Raw genomic sequence first — 15,277 nt, 5'->3', positions numbered from 1 at the left:
TCCACTGTATTAGAAAATTAAGTGCTGATCCATTGCTTTATTTATATTCTTATTGTTGACAGACAATGGCTTTAGTTTTTACTGAGTCTAGAACAAGTGATGTATTTATTTATTTATCCTTAAGCTTCACAAAATGATCTCTTAAACCTAAATTTTATTTAGGGAGGTCTGTGAATAATATGATAAGAGAAAGAGACTTACTGGGTGTGTGTGGGGGGGGCACCAGAATAAAGGTGGTGTTTTACCCCATAAAAGGGAATCAGTGTGAGGGAAGCAAAGAAAGTATAATGAAAAATTCATGACAACATTGTTTCTATCAGTTACACTAACACAATGTTCTGTGTGCTACCCAGCTCACTGCAGCATGGAAGAATTTGCAAAATAATTATTTCCACCCTCACAAAGTTACCTGCTGTCTTCCATGACATACGAACATGCCTTGGCTTCTGCCACCTGATATTTTAAAATAATTAATGCTATTGCTGACAGTATATTTTTTGGCACATACCTTTATTTTTTAATTATTTCACATAAAATAATCTTAGAAGTGAGAAATATAAAAAGAACACCAAAGGAATACAGATTTGAAAATGAATTTTGATCCTTGATTTATTCTTTTACCCAAAGCCCCTACTTATGGTACAATCAGAAGAACAATATGGATCTTCTGCAACAAGGAAAAAAAATCTTCTCCTATGTTTAGTATAGTTTAAATATCTGAAATGCAGAATTTATATATTCATTGGTTTGCCAATAAAAGCCTTCATAATTTTTTTGTTTTGTTTTGTTTTTCTAAACTGATCTAATTTATTATATAAGACTGTTTTCAAACATCTATTGATTCCATATTTTTACAGGAAATAACAGAGAAACTGACATGTCAGACAAATTGAGACTACCTGTATGAACTCAACTCACCTTTCTGCCTCCATGGTAGGAAACTTAGCTACATGTGAGCAATTCCTCATTTTATCTCATTGGATAAATTGTCCCTTCCACTCTAGAAAATGATCATGCATGCTCATGTTGAAATCTCCTGGCTTCTCCATTATTTATTTTCTCTTTATCCTATTATTTTTAATGTATATCTTGCTACAAACTCCTTTCCCTCAGGGTTTGTAAACAAGTTTACTTCTCACTCAGATTAAACAATCATCCTTGGATCTTTGACATTATCTCATTCCTCTCTTTTACATTTATCTTCATGGAAAACAATAGTCTACGCCCATAATGTTAGGGCCACTGTGTCCCATTCACAGCTCAAAACTTTGAGATTTGCACCAGGATTCTACAAAAATTGGTATTATGAATGGGACCAGTGCGATCCTAAGTGTCAGTCTCAAAAGCCTCATTTTAATTGACCTCTTTGGGTTACATGAAAACACTATACTCCTTTGTAGTATTCTCATCTTTTGGCTTCCATGACTTACTATTCTTCTGTTCTTCTCTATTTGGTGTGATTCCCAATCTTTTCACATCATGATGCACAGTGAAAGGGACAATATTGTAGGGCACACTGGGATGAACACTTGAGAATGCTCACGGTTGGAAAAGATGAGACCAACTTGACCTGCCTGGCTCCCCTGAAGGTTGAAGGGGGTCACTTTTTCAGCAATCTTGTAATCTATTTATAGCACAACAGTTATCTATCTCTATCCTGCAGGGCTTTTTCTTCTGAATTTCTGACTGGCATCTAAAACTCACCAGGTCAAAGGTCAATTTGACCCCACCCCCCCACCCCCCTTAAACTTGCTTCTCATCCTATTTTGTTTTAGGGGGAAATGGTAGTATCTTCTACCAGGTGACCTGGAAGCCATCCTTGACTTGTCTTCTGTCATCACACTCCCAAACCAAACACTCTTAAATCTTTCTTGTCGGTGTCTTATCGATCTTACCTATGGACTCTAAAATAAGGATTGAACTTTAATTCTATTACAGTTTACCTGCTTTGTCTCATGATATTTCCATAAGTTGCCTTGATAAGAATATAATGAATATCATATAGAATATCCAAGAAGTCTTCACGGGTCACTGTTCTACTGATTCGAGGATCATCACCATAATATTTCCATTCTTTCTGTTAATAGGAAAAGAAACCACTTTGATGAAACTAAATGCAAAACCACTGGCATCCTTGCACCAAACTAATAAGCTTACCTCCGTCATTTCGATTTCATGCCGTGTCAACTGGCCAATTAGAGGAGCAGCCATATGCCTGATGATAATTCTAGCATGCGTAGGGGTACCACCTCGAATGATAACTTGAGGATTATAGGTAGAGAAACCTGTCTCTTCCCGAGCCTCAAAATAGATTGCGTACTTGAGTTTGCCGCCATAGGCCATCAACTGACAAAATAAAGTGAGGAGTGATGTGTCAGATAAAGCCCCAAATGGCGTGAGTCCAAAAACAGATTTTACTTTGTTCTCCTATGACTTTGAAGTTCTTGTCCTTACCTTCCTTCCTTCAAACTGTTCTGGAAGTTTCCAATAAAAAGGTTCCAGACGGAGTTCCTGTCTCATGAGGTCCATGTGTGCAACAATCTCTGGGTGTTGAAAAACGATGCCTCTGGTCGTGGCGTGCTTCAGGGCCTCGTCCACCAGGGGCAGAATGGTCTGCTCAGGCTTCAGAGTCACCTGCGTGGGCACCGAAGCACAGCAGGGCGCTCAGCTCAAATCTTTTGGGCACCCCTTCTAAGGGGACTCTTAGGATCGCACTGGGCCCATTCATAATACCAATTTTTGTAGAATCCTGGTGCAAATCTAAGTTAGGGACTGCGTGTCTCTCTGCAGCCCCATTCTCGTTCTGATGAGAAATAAAACTTGTGCATCGTGAGCCACCAGGACAGGGGATGAGTCTTTCTGCCTTTTTGCACAGTGAAAACTACAACATCCGTGAAAATTGGTCTTTCACACTAATAAAAAGTAGAACTTAAAAGTGGGAAGAGTTAGAGAAAAATGAAAGTAAGAATGAACACGCTGCCACCCTAAAAGGCAGCGATTCTCTAAGGCTGGTTCGAGTGAACGTGCAACAAGTCCTGGTTCTCGTGACTGCCTTAGCACCTGCCTGCATTCATGCTCTGGTGCCCTCACTCCCCAGAATGCAGCTGCTGCCCATCCCCCAAACATAATGCTTCGGTTACAACGTCTCCCTTTCTCACTGGGCATCTATTTCCTTATCAACAATAAATGAGCTATTTTTAGGAGGGAAAATAAAAGGCATTTATCGCAACTGTCTAATGTCACACGGCCCCAGTTGTAAATGTGCACAGGGGAAAAGCTTACTTAAATGTTTCACCATTGCCTCCTCCCCCTCAGTGCCTGGCTGACGGACACCAGCAGGAACTGACATTACACCATGACGTGGCTCAGCGGTTCCTTACTCACCCACGTACGGATCAGGCCTTTTGCTTCAGAGCACTGGGTAGTAACCCCGAAACAATAGCAGTTGCTGCAGCCTAGTGGGTTCTTGGCATCAAGTCCAAATGTGCCCGGCCGGCACCTATCACAGTGGACACCTTCTACGTTCACCTGAAGGAAGAGGAGAGTCCCTCAGGGTCGATGATGAAGTTAAGAGAGAAATCAACTTGAGAAGGAGTAATGCTTCTTCTTAATGAACCAAAAAGGAACACTGAGTATTAAACTCACATCTCAAATGGCATATGTAGTTAATTTCCTTGTTAGGATTTCAGAAGTCTAAAAAAGGCTTTATTTATACATAAATACATTGCAGAGGCTACTGTGCATTGGTCTTAAAATCTAAGCAACACATTTCCTAATATCCGCTGTGAACAATATGAAAGAGTCATGAGAATTTCAAAAGCAAAACAGAAACACTGATTCCCAGACAGTGGTGTGATACAAAGTTGTAAAAAACAGGCAGGGTGTTAAAATAGAGGGCTTATAGAATTATCATTATGTAGCGTATATAAGCACATGGAATGCATATTAAACACAGTGTGTAATCATCGTATGTAATAATGCAGCACTGGACTTTGTGTTTTGTCTGGGGACTTCAATGGCAAGGGCTGCCATTTTCTTAAATTCTGAAGACTATTTTAATAATCACTCCCAGGATTTCATTTTCCTATGTCCTCTGTCCCTCTTTGCATAGACTTTTTTCTTGAAAAGCTACCTCTGACACAGTCTTAACAGCATTTATCCTGGGATTGATTTTTCAGAAATATCTAGGTGGGGGAGAATCCCTCTTATCTTTTTTAATTGGCTGTTTTTCTACATCATTTAACAATATTAAGGAGAGCTGGATTTTGCACATAGTCGCTGTTTGTTATGTCAGTGTTTATACGTGATGAAATTTTACTGAACTTCCACAGCAACGAATATATTTTTCGGTGTACAGTGACTGTGGATTAATTTGAAGAGAAATGGTTTTTTAGAAGCCTTATTATCTAGCTGTGATTTTCCTCTGATGATGTTTAAGAGAACTGTCATTTCTTTTCTTCCCAAATTATTCCTGTTTAAGCAAAGCAAATATGTAAAGAGAAATTTAACTTTACCATTAAAAATGTACCATCTCTATCAACTGGAAACAAAGTTGGATTTGGGTGAAAAACAAGTTCTTAAAGAGCAGTGCTTATCTGTATGCTAATGAACATATATGAATAAACATTGTGTCTGGCAATGAATTTTTGTCTCTTTGTTTAATGTAGTGAAGCAAGAATGAAGTTAAAAGTGAGCAACGGAAAGAGAACCCGGGGAAGGTTTTCATTTAGTGTATTTCGGCAGTACACACCTTACAGGTGCACTGCCCAGTCTGATCAACACAGGAGCACTTTTCAGTCTCTGGGTCACAGGTCCTGTCGTCAGTCCCGGGCAGGAAGCACTCGCAGGGCCTGCAGTGAGGGTAGTTCCAGTGGCCTCGGTTGCACTCTGTACATTTGGCACCGGAGAATTTGGGGTGACAGCTGCATTGGCCCGTGTTTATATTACATTGGAAATCCAAGGATCCCACTGTGCTGCAGTTACAAGCCTATGGAGGAGATAAAAACAGCAACCATTAACACCATTTCATGGGAAATAGCTTAAAATTTTAATTCGAGTGTTTCTATGCTTCCATTAAACACATATTCATCATGTGTCTATTATATGCTTTGTATTGTGCTAGTTTAGTCGTTTGGGAAACATCAATGAACATAACATTAAAATTGCTTCCTGCATTTACTAAAATAGATGAGTGTCTAGAAACCATAATCCTATTGAATACGAAAGAAAATGTGTGGGGTTTTTTTCTGTCTTTTTGTGGCAAGGAGGAGGTAGGTATGGGTTTTTCTCAACCACTTTTTGTTATGAAGATTGAAATTTAGACAGTCATTTTACCTTATCATCTCATTTTTATAGAATTTACAGAAATTAAGCTGTAAAGAGACTTCTCTCACAATGTAACAGAGGGAGACAAGTGTATATATATATACACATATATATATGTATATATATATATATATACATATATACATGTGTGTGTGTGTATATATATATATATATATATATATATATATATATATATCAGGATAAAATAAGAATTATTTAATAGGAGAACTACAGAAGTCTCTGAACATACAGAGAACCCCAAACCAGATTTGGGGAAATCAAGAGAATTCAGGGAAGTGACATCTAGCCAGGATGTTGTTTTCCAGCATTTTGTTTTGCAGACAAGCCTGATTTGAGGTGTTTTGCTGGTAGCCTATTTTCTTCTTCCTAGGCATGCATAGGATTGTTCTCTTTATTTATGAAATTCCAAATTTTGTTAGAATTTTTAAAAGTTTGAGTCTTTTTAATTAATTTACTGGAATCTGATGAGTTCTTTCAGTTTGAGAACAACAGTATTTTTTTATTTAAATTTATTTTTGATATTTACTTCTGTCCTAATTTACCCATTTGCTTCCTCAGGATCACTTTCAATTTTTAAAGTACACCGCTTTTGTCAGTCTGCCCGACCTGTGATATCCTAATGTTCTCTACAGCCATTTTCCTACTTGCCTCTCAGATTTGTTGACCATTTTACAGTGGTCAACAGCGAAAATTCCATTGCATGTATATGCTACCAATGCATTTTTAATTACACTATTGTATTTTTAGCTGATTTTCAATAATTTATTTCATCTCACTCAGTTTCAAACTGTGTCTTTTTGTCTTACTTTCTTTTAAGTCTTTCTGCTCTTGATTTACAGAGCTCATCTCTCATTACAATTTAATGAAAATGCCAATTTAGGATTTTGGAATAAGTCATTTTCAGAGATCAGCAGTGGCAATGATCAATCTACTATCTCTGAGCTGTAAATTCCCTCCCTCCTTGTCCTGCTTTATGATACTGTGGTATCATGTCAATGTAGACATTTCTCTGTGATTGGGTAGCAGAACGTTAGGCTTAGTCAACAGTGGGCCCTGGAGAAACCTAATAAGGCCACAGTGGTGGGAAGACACTTCTGTCCTGGGTTCTGGCTCTTCATTACTATTGTCATTATTACCATTTACTATTTAGTATGAGAGCCCAGAAGCCCAGAAAGAATCGCAGCTGTGCCCTCAGGCCACTCTCTTCCCACAGGCAGCTTTCTGAGTAGCTTTGGTCTGCACACATCCTCGGACCATGACAAGTAGCTTCAGTATGCTCATATCCTGAAATAATGGTGGACAGCATCTATAGATCAGCTACTTGCCCACAATCTCTGTTTACCCTCACTCAGCCTAGAAATAGTAGCTACTTTTGTACCTGTTACTTCAGGTCCCTTATATCCTTCCTTTATGCTTTTTCAGTAACTAACTACCTTTAACCAGTTAACAATTCTTTATATTCTACTTCCCCTGTTTAAATAAACTGTTATGGTTTCTGTCGCCCAAGTAAGTCCTGACTTGGTACCCACGTGGGTACCATCTTTCTTTGTGTCTGAGTTTTCCACCATGCAATGTTTGTATGTCATCAATGACCTGATTCTTTTTGGTGCTGTTTTATTATCCTTCTCAGATCTATATCTGTATAGCTCTATAGCAGACTTGTATGCATTTCAACCTGCCAAATTCCCAGATCCAAGTCTGGCTGGATACCCCTTTGCATTTCTCCCATTTTCATTGCTTAGCTTCATTCTTATATCCACTACTATTGGGGATCTTCTTGCCTCTGCTCTTCCCAACAGTAGTTTACTTATGAGTCTACTCTTTCTAGGATGTGATGTACAATCACCAGCTTCCATCTATCATCTCTTTCCTGTCCAAATGTTTGGTGAAATATCTTCCCAGATTCTGATATTAAAGTAATCATCAGGCCTTATTATTTTTGATGTCTTTATGAGTAAGTATTTTTCTGTCCTCACTGCTATCCAGTTTAAAAAAAATGCTACTGAAAGTTATTTTAAGCCCAAAGATCCAAAATATGATTATTTATTATATTATAAACATGGACATAGTTTCCTAAGCATAGAATAACCCATTGCTGTCACCCCAAGTAACTCATCCTTATAAGAACATCAGATGTAGAATGAGATTTCAAAATAAGAATAATTAGGGGTGCCTTGGTGGCTCAGTCAGTTAAGCAACTGACTCTTGATTTTGGCTCAGGTCATGATCTATGAGGTTGTGGGATGGAGCCCCGTGTCAGGCTTCATGCTCAGTGCAGAGTTTGCTTGTCCCTCTCCCTCCCCCTGCTCTGTCTTTCTTTCTTTCTCTCTCTCTCTCTAAAATAAATAAATAAATAAAATCTTAAAAAAAAGAATAATTCTTTCACTTAAATGATTTTTCCTTGACTCACTTAAATAAAATGGGCCATAATCAGAAACAGAAAATTATGATATATTATAGAAACTATATACATGTAATATATTTTAAAATGTCTCATGAGACATTCTTATCCTTTAACTAAAATATGAAGTGTCTGCTACCCAATTTATTATATAATACCAAAGCACTAATTCTTAAAGACTAGATGACAGTCCAAGTAGACATTGGGGCCTTTCCAAATCAGGAAGTTTATTTAGGAAGTTATAGTGGAGAATAAAAGGGACCATTAACCATATGTTTAGATAGTTCTATAGCCAACATCAAACTTAAATCATAATTAGATGTAATGTTTGTTTAGCAATAGAGGATTTATGCACTATTCCCCTGCTAGTGAAAGGTGGCAGGCTTTGTATTCTACTTCAGTGAAATCTCAAATGATGTGTGTGCTCACACTTCAGCACAGAGAAATTACCCATGGCACAAAGGAAGCTATAAATCTCAAATCACTGTTCATTTAGATAATAATCATCCAATTTTTTTCAATAGTAGAATATATGCTCATAAATATTTGTGAGGACTCTATGAATTTTTTTTGTAATTGTTCATAATGATGAAGTGTGTAGCTATTCAGAAATTCAGATTTTGAACAGTGGTTCCAAATAATCAAAAATTTTCAATCAACTTCAATCAACATAATGTTTATTCAATGACCAGTAAAAATAATAGTATCAAACATAGAACTACTTTTTTTTTTTTTAAGGAAACTTGGTCTATATTCCATTTTGATTTATATCCAGAGTAGACATCAGCTTTAATTTCAGGAGATTATTAGAGTTTGGCCACATCACAAGATTTTGTGGATAGAATGGAACCCTTTTAAGTTTCCTTGGGGTTTATTCAAGAGTCCAAGGGATGGGTAGATGCTTGGATTCAAAGTTGAAAATGTAAAAAGTCAGTCATGGAAACGGATAGCACTGTTCATACTCACAAAAAGCTTTGGAACTCTTGATAAGTTTTTGTTTTGTTTCCAAAAATGTATTTCAAACTTAATAGTGCCATTGGCACTAGAAAAATGAATATCCTGTCTAGTTTTTATTTAATCATACCACTAATTGAAGTCATATATCTGAACGTCCTTGAACAATCACCAATACTCTTGTTTTCCTCCAAATTATGTATTCTGGGCCAGTGTATTCAAATGCCTTATCATATATGTAAAGATGATTAGACCCTGCATGTGTGCTAAGTGAGCAGAAAAAATGGTTTATATCTCTATTTGGTACTACCGTGGAGTCAAACAGGCCACATCTGGCCATCATGTTCTAATATTCCTCAACCCAATGTGACTGATTGGAATGACTCTCGTTAACATCAAAATGCCCTTATTGCTCTTAATGGACACCGGTCAACCCTAATCCTATTCGTCCGTCCTCTGTGTTGCATTTGATACTAAAGAATATTCCTTCTTTTTAAAGAGTCTTTTATTTAAAGCACTTACATGTTTATCTTCTCTCTTTTAAACTGTTAAACTACAAAACCAAAAACTAAAAAATGAAAACTAAGAAACAATTATTTTCAGACAGTGGATGTCAGGAAGCACAGGACTGTGATTTCTGAGAGAAGGAAAGCAAATGAGGCAGGGCATGAAGGAAGTTTCTAGGCTGCAACCCAAAAAGGGGGAACCCAAATAAAGCCAGCACTATAGCTGGATTGAGAAACACAGAGTTTGGAGAAGCTGAGATAAAATTTATGGGGCCAATAGAATATGTGTCTAAAAAACGAGAAAGTCACACACAGAGAGTATTCCAGAGATCTGCAGAAGGGTCTGCTTGAATCTTTGGCAGAGTACTGATCTGTGTATGCATGGGATAAAATTCTATGTGGCTGAGGAAAAACAAAAACAAAAACAAAAAACATTGGAAAGCCATAGCCTGAAAAAATTCCTAGAGCTCACAGAAAGCTTGAAATAATTCACATTCCCAACAGCCAGAGTAGAAAGACACAGTAATGCACTAGGTAGTGTTCTCAATGCACTTAGCCCCTTCGTAGTAGAGCTAAATGACCCCTGGATTAAAGCCTGCTCTAGACCCTCGCTAACTAAACTAAACTTACCAAAAACTTAAAAGCAAGGCTTAAAAGGATCCAAATGATCACTGAGTAATTAATCTGTTTGCCAAGATGAAGTTCAATACTCTTTAAAGGAATACAAGGAAAGCCAGCCAACATGCAACAATGAAAAATGTACACCTGTCATCTAAATAAAAATTATTGGGCATGGAGAGAAGCAACAAAATATGATTCATAACCAGGAGGAAAAACAACCGTTAGGAATAGTATTGAAATAAAAGAAATGGTAGAATTAGCAATCATATTGCAAAAGCTAGTATTTACAAATATAAATATTCTAGAGAATAAATGGAAATGTGAATATAATGAGGAGAGAAATGAAAGATATAAAAATATCCAACTGGAATTTTTCCAGATGAAAAATTTGAAATGAAAAAAATACAACCAACTAGATTAAAAACAGATTAGACACCGCAGGAAAAAAAATATCAGTAGATTTGGACACTTAACCATAGAAACTATCAAAAACAAATAATACAGAAAAAATGAGAATGAAAGAATGAACAGAATCTCAGTCAGCTGTGAAAAAATACCAAGTGGAGCAACATATACATAATGAGTTCCAGAAGGAGACATGGGGGTAAAGAACAGAAAAGTATTTGAAGAAGTAGTGGCTGGAAATTTTCCAAATTTAATAAAAACTGTGATCCCACAGATCCAAAAGGTCTAACTCACCACATGAGAAATAAACAAGAAAACCATAAAAAGATGGCATAATCAAATTGTTAAAAATCAGGATTTAGGATTTTATACCTAGAAAAAATATCTTTGAAAACTGATGGAAAAATACTGTTTTTGAACATAAAAAACTGAAAGAATCATTGTCAGTAGACCCGAAATACTAGAAATAACAATAGTAATAATTAGCGATGTATCTAATGGAAAAAGAAACAAGATATGAAACAGAAATTTGTACACAAAGGAATGAAGAGCACAGGAATTGATACATGTGTGGAAAAACAGAAAAGCAGCATTTTTGCCTGGTTTAAACTGGCTATTTATTTAAAATAACTGACTATTTAAATCAAAATCATAAGATTATATTGTAGGATACATAATATAGAGAAGTAAAATGTATGACAACAATAACATAAAGGACAAGAAAGGGAGTGACAAAGGATAAAAAGGGAATTAGAGGTCTACTCTTATAAGGTCTCTATGCTTAATATAAAGTGTATACTATTATTTTAAGATACATTATGAAAAGTTAAGATGTACATCCCTAGACAAAGACAAAAAACATAAAATAGGTATAGTTAATAAGTCAAATGTGAAGATAAAATATAATTATAAAAATTACTCAATCCAAAATAAGACAAGAAAAGAAGAAAAAAGAAGGCAAGAGCAGATAAGGCAAAGCAAGCAGCAAAATGTGGACTCAACACAATCATACTGATAATTACATTAAATGGAAATGTGTTAAATAATTCAATTAAGATCAGAGCAACAACAAGGATTTAAATATACTCTATCTAAAAGAAACATATTAAAATATTTAAAAAGAGATGGAATTAATGATGGTGTGGAAAAATGTAAACCAGACAAATAGCAATCAAAAGAAAGATCGAACCATGGCTATATGATTATCAGAAAAAATTTTCTTCAGAAGAAGAAACATTACCCAGGATAAAGAGGGACATTTCGTATTAATAAAGGCATCAACTTTTCAAAAAGACATAATAATCCTAAGTGAGTATACACCTAGTATTATCTATCCAAAATACATGAATCAAAACCTGAGAGAACTGAAAGAAAAAAATAGACTAATCATAAGTATAAACACCCTCAGTTATTGATAGAATACGTATGCGTAAAAATCATTAGGGATAACTGACTTTTATAGAAGATTTCATCCAATGATACCAGAATATGCATTGTTTGCTAGTACATTAATCGACATGGACACTACTATGAGACATAAAACAAATATGTAAATTCAAAAGAACTGAAACAATACAAAATGTTATATGTATTATAATACAGATATAACAGAAAGATACAATATACTTCTAAATAATCAATGTATCACAAATAAATAATAAAATAAATAAGAAGATTTTAACGATGAAAATTTAAACAACATATCAAAATGTGTGCGATGCAACTAAATTAGTGCCTGGAAGGATATTTATAACATGAAATGCTTATATTAATAAAGAAGAGCAATCTCAAGTCAATGATCTAAGCTTTCATTTTAAGAAACTTGGAACAAAAGAGAAAATTAAACTCAAAGTAAACAAACTGAAGGAATTGTTATTTTTTGTTATCAAATTCATTGATTAAAGCTGCTCATATTATTTTCATATTATTCTTTTAACATATGCAGGATCCCCATGATGTTCCGTCCTTTATTTCTGATTTTGATTATTTCTTTCCTCTCTTCTTATTTTCTTGATCAATCTTCTTAGAGTATTACCAACTTTATTAATAATTTCAAAGAACCATTTTTTTGGCCTCATTGTCTTTTTCTAAAGTATTTTTGTATTCATTGTTTTTCATTGATTATGCAAACTCCTTTAGAAACTATGAGGAAGGAATACTTCCCAATCTATTTCATGAGGCTAGCAATACCCCAATAACAAAACTAGATAATAAAACTACCAAAAAACCCCCAAACTATGAACCAATATTCCTATGAACAGAGAACCAGAGATCATTAACAAAATGCTAGCAAACATAATCTAAAATAATTTAAAGTAGATAATCCCTCATGATCAAGCAGGATTTATCTGAGGATTGTAAAGTTGGGTCAACATTTGAAAATGAATTAATATGATTTACCATATTAACAGCTGAAAAAGAAAAATTATACGATCATCTAAATAGATGTAGAAAATGCATTTGACAATATTGGACATATATTCTTGATAAAAGTACTTAATAGACCCAAGAACATGAGGAACATCCTCAAACTGATAAAGAGCATCTGTAAATAAAATACAGCTAACAAAATTCTGAATTATAAAAGCCTGAATGCCTTCTACTTCACGTAAGGAATAAGGCAAGGATATTTGCTCCCAGCACTGCAAGTCAACATTTTACTCCAATATGTCAAGAAAATGAAATAAAAGTTACATGGATTGGAAGGGAAGAAGTAAAACTCAATTTGCAGATGGTATGATCGTCTACATAGAAAATCCTAATGAATCTACCAAAAAGTAACTAGAATAAGCTTAGCAAGCTTGCAGTATAGAAAATTAATATATAAAAATAATTGAATTTTTCTATGCTGGCAACAATGGGAAATTGAAATGAAACAAATAATAACATTTTGTAAAAAATATGAAACACAATGATAAATTTAACAGAACACGTACAAGACTTGCACACCAAAAAGTATAAAACATTGCTGAGAAAAAAAAATTATAGAAAATTAAATTAAAAATTATGTCATATTCATACATTGGAAGATGCAATATTCTGAAAATGTTGATTTTTCCCAAATTGACCTGTAGATTCAATGTAATCCCAATCAAATTCTAGGAGGCTTTTAATAAAGAAATTGATAAGCTGCTTTAAAAATTTATATGGAAATGCAAAAGATCTAATGAACCCAAAAGGTATTGGAAATGAAAAGCAATTGCAGTTTACACCACATGATTTTACACTATGCTAGAAAGCTGCAGTGATCAAGACAGTACTGTGTTAGTCCAAGGATAGACATAGATCAACGAAACAGAATAGAGTTCAGAAATGTATGAGGGACATATAAGGTCATTTTATTTTGACCAAAGTAATTCAATGGGGAAGAAGAACAATCTTTTCAAAAATGATGTTGGAAAAATTGGATATCCATTAAAAAATGAAATTTGACCATTACCTCAAACCATACAGAAAAATTAATGAAAATGGAATGTGGACCTAAATGTAAAAGCCAAAACTATAAAACTTCTTGAAGAATACATAGGAGAGGTATCTTTAGATCTTGACTTAAGCAAATATGTATTTCTTAGAAAATAAAAAGGATGCCATGAAAGGAAAAGATAATAAAAACAGTCTTCATAAAAATTAGATGATGATACTAGAGAGGGAATAAAATGCAAGCTGTATAGTGGGAGAAAACAGTTATAGAACATATATATGTTAAAAGACTTGCATCTAGGATATATAAAGAACACTTACAGCACATTACTGAGAAAACTTACAACCCCAAATAGAAAAGATTTGTATAGACACTTCACCCAAGAAGATACATCAATGGTAAATAAATAAAATCATTCCCAGTATCATTGGACATTAAAGCAATGCAAAGATATAAAAAAATACCCAACTGAATGCTTAAAATTTGTCAGAGTCCTAAGTGTTGGGAAGGATGTGGAGTATGCTTGTGACGAGAAATGAAATCATACATCTCTACCTATGCTTTTGACTTATACACTGCTGTTCATAGCAAAATTATTCATAATAGCCCCACACTGGAAACGACCCAAATGCCCATTAAATGGTAAATAAACAAACCAGTCATAGCATATCAGCTAATGTAAAATTATTAAACAATTAAAAATAACAAGCTACCGATAATAATGCAACAGTATGCATGAATCACAAAGGCATTATACTCAGGAAGCCAGACCAAAAATAATCCCCCAAACAAACAAACAAACAAACCCCAAATGACAACATGCAGTATGGCTCAATTTATATGAATTTGTAGAAATAACATAACTACGGTGATAGAAGGAGAAATAGTAGTTTCCTGGTGCTGATTGAGGGGTGAGGGGAAGTTGACTACAAGGGACCAAAAGCCCGGTTACACAACTGTAATCACTGGTCAAAACTCATCGCTTTAAGTGAGTGAATTGTATTTTATTTAATTAATATCTCACAAAACACTGACAAAAATCCTGAACTCATCACCTTTCCTACCTGAACCTGAGTCTCCTATAATCCCTCTAGCAGTAAATAATACCCTCATGTAATTTCCTGAAAAGCGAAACCCAGGACTCGTCCTTAAGACGTCTCTTTCTTAGCCTTCAAATCTATGAGTTTACCAAGCCATTCCAGCAGTAAAACAGCCTACTCCCTCTGTCTTCATGGAGGCTCACTGACTGGGTGCACGCTTCTGTGATCTCTCACCAATATAACTGCAATAGCTACTATGTATGTAATATATATTATGTAATCTGGTCACGCCAGTTTCTATGGTAGTCCCACGGGAAAAATGAGGAGTCTTTCAAGCTAAAGGCTGTTAATATAACTCCACAGAATCCTCTCAACTGCTTCTTGAAAATTGAAACCTACTCATAATTTGGGGCAATTACTGTAGATTTTTGGCAAATTGCTTTAGTTTGTTCCTAATTTCCTTGTACTTTGCAGATATTTCACTGGGTTTCAGTATGAAGTTGCTGCTGTTTCTGGTTTTATTATAATTTTTCCTCTGTTTTTGTAGGTATCATGAATGAAGATACACAAATGTGTACTTACT

The 15,277-nt window shown here is 35.0% G+C and overlaps 1 protein-coding gene across 1 annotated transcript in view; it reads right to left on the bottom strand.

Moving 5' to 3' along the window:
* LAMA2 (laminin subunit alpha 2) overlaps positions 1 to 15,277 on the bottom strand; it is a 621,471-nt gene that overhangs the window by 202,386 nt on the left and 403,808 nt on the right. The window contains exons 23-27 of the mRNA XM_045865518.3: positions 4,751 to 4,987; positions 3,385 to 3,528; positions 2,455 to 2,634; positions 2,158 to 2,346; positions 1,944 to 2,077 (exon numbers count right to left, since the gene is read on the bottom strand). Of these exons, the coding sequence (XP_045721474.2) occupies positions 1,944 to 2,077; positions 2,158 to 2,346; positions 2,455 to 2,634; positions 3,385 to 3,528; positions 4,751 to 4,987 (884 nt within the window). The remainder of the gene's footprint in view (positions 1 to 1,943; positions 2,078 to 2,157; positions 2,347 to 2,454; positions 2,635 to 3,384; positions 3,529 to 4,750; positions 4,988 to 15,277) is intronic.

The sequence above is a fragment of the Mirounga angustirostris genome, unplaced genomic scaffold (assembly GCF_029215605.1).
Source record: "Mirounga angustirostris isolate CCGP_5_RB_7025 unplaced genomic scaffold, mMirAng1.0.hap1 SCAF_8, whole genome shotgun sequence".
Taxonomy (NCBI): domain Eukaryota; kingdom Metazoa; phylum Chordata; class Mammalia; order Carnivora; family Phocidae; genus Mirounga; species Mirounga angustirostris.
Note: the sequence above shows the minus strand (reverse complement) of the source record. Positions and strands in the feature narration are given on the sequence as shown.